This window comes from Acomys russatus, chromosome 10, assembly GCF_903995435.1.
Source record: "Acomys russatus chromosome 10, mAcoRus1.1, whole genome shotgun sequence".
In the NCBI taxonomy this organism is placed as follows: Eukaryota; Metazoa; Chordata; class Mammalia; order Rodentia; family Muridae; genus Acomys; species Acomys russatus.
This window is the reverse complement of record NC_067146.1, coordinates 68107956-68113863: the sequence shown is the minus strand read 5'-3', so window position 1 is coordinate 68113863 and position 5908 is coordinate 68107956. Positions and strand designations below refer to the sequence as shown.

Sequence of the window (5908 nt, the reverse complement as noted above, 5' to 3'; positions counted from 1 at the left end):
TGACCATGCAGAGTGACTGAGTTGGAGGCTGTGAAGGAAAAGAAGAGAAAGACATGTCTAGCTGTCAAAGGACAGGGGTGTCCTGTAGGCATAAAGTTATTGTGTAATTCAAATGCTGATTTCTGTATCACCCGTATCTGAATGCAACCCTTGTTCTAAGAATTTCGTGCCCAAATGTTGTATAAACTCTGTTCCCCAATTGTTTCCTGATATGCCAATAAAGCAGCTTATAGCCACTTGCTGAGCAGGGAAGAGAATAGGACTGGACTTCCTGCCAGCCATGGGAAGAGGAGTTAGAAGAGGAAGTAGGGAATTTAGGCAGTGGATTTGGGCACAGGCAGAGGTGCCGGAGAGATGAAGAAGATTCAGCTGGAGCAAAGAAAACTAAAAAGCAAGTAAATTGGGGATTTTGGCAAAGATGGCATCAGGCTAACGTAGAGGATTAAGAACAGGCTTAAACTGCTCAAGATTGTGTTGTAAAGCCTTGTAAACAAACATAAAAGTCTCAATTATTTGTGTGATATCCGGGTTAAGAAATATGATCAAGTAAACAAACACAGTTGTATAAAAAAGAAAAAAATACCATCGACAGTGTCCATAGAGGAGGAGAAGAAAAGGAGAAAGACAAGGAGTTTAAAAAAAGAAAAGGAAAAAAGGAAGGGATGAGAACAAGAGATGTGAACAGTCGGGCAGCAAGAGTAAGAAGAGCAAATCCAAGACACACCACAGTTCCCTGGGGATGAATGGAGGGGACTTCGGCTTCTCCCATTTTGACCAGCTGCATTCTGAAAGCATTCGTTTAGATTCCCTCCCAAGCCCATCCCTAACTGTAGAGCTAGAAAGATATGATCCTCTTCCCAGCCCCTCCAGACATTTCAGGTCTGCTAAGAGAAAGGATCAACTCTAACCTCCAAGGTTCTGATTTTAATTCCTAGCACCCAATGTCTGCTGTCTAGATTTGTTCCTTAAGCCGGAAATCATTAATTGGGGGGGGGGAGGGGGAGACAGAGACAGCTTTTATTATTCTGTCCGGGGCCATAGTCACAACTTTTCTTGGAAGCCTGTGTTGCACTTAGCTATCCAGCGATGCCCCCTGCTTCACACCAGCCACTCTCTTCTCTGAGATCACCCATTTGCCCCCAGCACCCTTCACACCTTGAGGCTCCCTCGCCTGCTGTTTGCCTGAAATGCTTTCCATCTCCTGTGACTCTGCTCATCTTTCCCTAATTTTACCTTCCTAGGCATCCCATAAATTCCACTTGTACGGTGCTTCCCCTCAAGCCAAGAAATGGAACAGAAACAGTCGGCATTGTTGAACATAAATAAGAAGTGAAGGATCTGTTTATTGAGAAAACGCTTGGGGCTTTGTGAAAACTGAAACGGAGTGAAACACCATTCGGCGAGCTAGTGTCCTTTTCTTGGTATATCACCCATGTGCTCAACAATAGGAAGCGCCCCAGCTCCATAGATAGCGGTGACACCCCCAGACAAGCTTTCCTCGCCATTTGACATCTTCTTCTGTAAAGAGTTCCCCCCTTTAAGCTGGCAGCTAGTTGTCACAACGCACTTGCGGTATGATTTGGTGTCCTCATTTTAGCCCCAAGGTTTGGTGCTATGCCAGAGTTTGAAGGCAATTTCAGTTACATGGTGAAACGCCACCAATAAAGGAAGGAAGGGAGGAAGGAAGCAGGGAAGAAGAGCGGGAAGGAGAGAGAGGGTGGGAGGAAGGGAATTACCACTCACTTCCAAATACACAGTGCTGTGTTCATCTTTTTTTTTTTTTTTTAAATTAAACCCAGACTATGGCATGAACCAAGTCCTCATAGTTTCCTTTTCCTTGGTGTATTGAAAGATTCTATAAAAATTCCTGCCTATCAAACCTGTACTGCAAAGGAATTTGAATTGGGCGTTTTGTCTCCCATCAGGTTTTCTCTGCAGAACGTACTCAAAACAGATGCTCTGTCTGGACTGCATGTCCTAGAGGAGAAGAGTCCTGCTTGTGTATCTTTGAGCCTAGGGACCCCAAGAATCTCTCTTTCAAGTTGAAGCTTTGCCTTCGTTAGAAAAGTGTCTCCTCTAATACTATTTTGTCGAATGACCACTTAGCTAAAGACCCTACATGGTGATAGAGCACACAGGTTCACTCTGTCAGTGTCTCGGGTCTACAATTATATGCTCAGGCAGAGGTCGGTTTGTGAACACCCAGATGCGAATGGTGCGTAGCAGCGTAGACACTAAGTCATAGTAAGAACCCAAGGCCAATAGACTGTGTTATCACGTGGTGGTTAAGCAGGCGTCAAAGATCCAGCCCTGCCCCTTTGTGCTTCAGCTGGCAATCCTGGACCACTGTTTAGCTTTCGCATGCCAAGGTTTCCTTGCAGTGCCCAGTCCTGGGGTGCTCTGATGAGCAAGTGAGTTAACCCACTCAGTACTAGGAATAGCGCAGGACGCCAACGACGTGGTTTGCAATTTTAAGCCTTTTAGCTGAGGGTGCCCGAAACTCTCCAACATGTCTGAGTTTCACTCAGCTCTTGGAGTTGAAAACTTGAAAGCCTTGGAACTCAAACCCCGGCGCAAGAACGGAACACGAACAGGGCGGTGCAGTGCAGTTTTTTCTCCAATCACAGGCCTCAAGACTGGAGCCACGTTTGTGACCTCGTCCAATCTGGTACCCAGGAGGGCGGGGACGCTAGCGCCTACCTGCACCTGTAGCAGAGCGGGCCGCCTCCTGTCCTACACTGACCCTCCCCTCCTCCGCAGTTCTAGTGTCTTCAGTCCTTTGGCCAGCCACCAGCAGGTGGACAGATGTCTTTGCGCGTTCCTACGGACGCTCAGGAAGGGCGAGTGCGCAGGAGTCAGCCACTGAGGTCCCAATCTTGCAGCGGCCAGGGACCAGCGTGAGCGGGAAGAAGGGACTCGCCCCAGAATGTGAAATTCCCGCCGGGAAAGGCTGTCTGGGCTCGCCCTGGGACAACAGATCTGACAGCCGCTGGGACCGGAGAGGTGCACACTGCCAGCCCCTCGTTGTCCCCACAGTGTGCAAGAGTCCAGCAACAACGATTCCTGCATCTCTTTGAGACAGCGACAAGGGACACCATACCTAAGCTTCAGGTGGCCACAAGACTCCCCTCGGTGCTCTGGGCAGCCAGCGGAGCACGGAGCCCCGGTGGCTCTGGAAGCCCAAGCAGGTGAGAGAGCTAGAGTCCCTCTGAATCTGACAATACGGACCCTGGCGCTGCGATGCCCATTGGGAATGCTGTTTGACCCCTCCCGGTGTCTTTTCTCTGGCCGCCTTTGGAGAGGCCCCCAGAATGGCGATCTGTCTACTTTAGCGTTATTTGTCATCTTTTCCTTGCGCAATTCTCACAAAGCCTTTCCGTACACACCAAGTTGATTACTGTGAAGAAGAAAGTGTCGGGTGGAGGACTAAGGCTTTGGGGCTGCCCCACCGCCGCCACCATTAATAAATGCCTTGGGGTGGGGCTCCCCCCCCCCCCGTCTGCAAGGTAGTGGGGAGTGAGGTGTTTGCAGACCCCATTGCTGATTGCTGACGGTGCCTGAGGGAGTGGGCACCTTTCGTAAGGAAAGAACTTTGGGCATGTTCTGCTTTTATGGTTTTCGAGTCCCAGCTCAGAGTGTGCCCTCAGGGCATCCTGGGGAGGCGATGGTGCCAGCGGCCACTGCTCCCGCCTCCTGTAGGCGCAGAGACTTCCTCTCTCAGGCAGTTCCGGGAGAACCTGCACCAACAAAAGCGGCCCAAGTTTCCCTCTTTTGCTCACTTGCTAATCCCGGGAGCGCAAAGCCGCGTGGGTTGTGAAGCGGCAGAGCTGAAAACTAGAAATGGGCGGTGCGCACGAGCCCTGCCCACTCGCGGTGCGTGTCCAGGAGCACGCGCACCGGGAAGTGTGCCAGGAGTCTGGCTTGCAGTATGAGGAGCTTTTGGCCTCCGTTAGTCAATGTTTGGGGAAGAAGAAACCTTTTCTGTAGTTCCTGGTTGCACTCTCTCCTTTGGAGAATGGGAAAGTAGCAGAAGAGTTGGAAAACCAGGCCTTCTTTCAACCGTGAGACTGGCCCTAGGGAGTAAAAGGAAGGGTGGGATGGTGGTTTTCAAGGGAAGTTAGGGCTAGCCGGGCCTCTGAAAGTCACAAGGCAGAAGTGGTTTGAAGCGGTTTGAAGTAAGCACAGTGTGCTTGTGTGTCCACTTTCTCACTTGGATACCCTCGCAAGCATCACCACTCAACGTCGTAGAAAAAAAGGCTTTAGACGAATTTGAGCCCCGTAGAAGAGTGCTGCTTACTGGCTTTCTCAACCTGCTTTCTTATAGAACGCAGGACCACCACTAGCTCAGGAATGGTCTTACCCCAGTGTGCGGGAAGAACTCGCCCTGCAATTGCTAATAAAGAAAATACCTCATCTTAATTGCTCATGTGTAGTGGACGGGACATGCTAGCTTCTCCGCCCCCCATCCTCCTACACAACCCGCTTCTGGGGTGTTCCTCTGAAGGAAGGCAGTTAGTTCTAGGGGCAGATGGGCACCTGTAGTGGTCCTTATACAGTCAGGCTGAGGGTCATAATTCCTCTGGCGCCAGGCTGCTCTTGATGGCCAGGAGTTCAAAGAGATCATGCTTGCAGGTCAGCCAGTGCCCCACTGGAGGGACACGTGAGTTAGAGGAGCCCCAATTCAGAGGAAAGGAGAATGGCGAGCCTGTTACATTTGACTAACCCAAGTTTTCTTTTTCTCCCTGTTGCAGGGCACTCCCTCTACTCCCATCCGGCAGGCAGCCAGGAGTGGGAGAAGCCTGGGAGGGCTGACGTGAACAATCTAAGACCACGGGGAGAGAGGGAGGACGTCCTTGCCCAGGCCCTTCCCCACACGGGGTGCCCAGGGTCCCCAGGCCATGGCGGACAGTGGCAGCTCCACCAGCAGCTCTGGCCCCTGGTGGAAATCGTTAACCAGGAAAAAAAGCAAGGAAGTCACGGTAGGGGTGCAGCCTCAGGTTCAGGCAGAGACCAAGACTCCCTTACCGAATCCCTCACCACCTCCCTCAGATCGGACTAGCAGCTCGCGAGAAAACCAGCACTCCAATGTCCTTGGGGACACCGGAGAGTCCCCCAGGTCAGATATGTGTGAGGAGAAATCAGGCAGCAGCCGGCGCAATTTGAAGATCTCTCGCTCTGGCCGATTCAAGGAGAAGAGGAAAGTGCGGGCCACGCTGATCCCAGAAGGAGACAGGTCCCCTGAGGAGGCCGACTTTCCAGATGACCCCCAGGAGGACAAACAATAGCCTGTGCAAGCTTCCAGGACTGTCTTTCTCTCTGTGGAGAGAGAAACGCTATTACCTGCAGCCCTAGTATTTGGTGTCTTACCCAAGTTCAGAATGTTCAGGTGACCAAGGCCTTCAAGATTTATTTTTTTTTCTAGTAAGTGAAGTGTCAGCTAAGTTTTCAGTAGTCCATGACTCAAAGACCAAAAGACGAGTAAGTTGTTTGTTTGTTTGTTTGTTTGGTGGGTTTGTTTTTTGATGGCTTTTTTTTTTTTTTAATTTTTTGAAGGATAGATATCTGCTGCTGAGGAAGTTGGCTTTTTAAAAAAGTTATTCTGAGGTGCCGCTGCTGTTGTTCCTGTCACCTGTGGTAGTGAAAGGGCTGGATGGCTATTTCGGAAGCAATAAGTCCTCTTATGGAGGACTCTGGAGAGCAAATTACAGCACTGTTTTTAATAGTTGAGAAATGCACTTTAGGGTGGTACTACCCTAGATTTATTCCTATATGAAGGGATAGAGAGGACTCCCCCACCCCCCAATTGAGAAATAAGATCGCTTTAAGTGAGGACTGTAAAACTGTATGCCTGTTTAGTGTGCCCTATTAAAATTTGTTGAACTGTAAGACTTAAGGTGACTTTCTTGTG

The 5908-nt window shown here is 50.1% G+C and overlaps 1 protein-coding gene across 1 annotated transcript; it reads left to right on the top strand.

The window, feature by feature from the left end:
- Positions 1 to 2662: 2662 nt before the first annotated feature.
- Positions 2663 to 5454, top strand: Prr15 (proline rich 15). The gene is made up of 2 exons (XM_051152342.1): positions 2663 to 3188; positions 4752 to 5454. The coding sequence occupies exon 2, from the start codon at positions 4899 to 4901 to the stop codon at positions 5283 to 5285; it is 387 nt and encodes a 128-aa protein (XP_051008299.1). The 5' UTR covers positions 2663 to 3188; positions 4752 to 4898; the 3' UTR covers positions 5286 to 5454.
- The last annotated feature ends 454 nt before the right edge of the window (positions 5455 to 5908 follow it).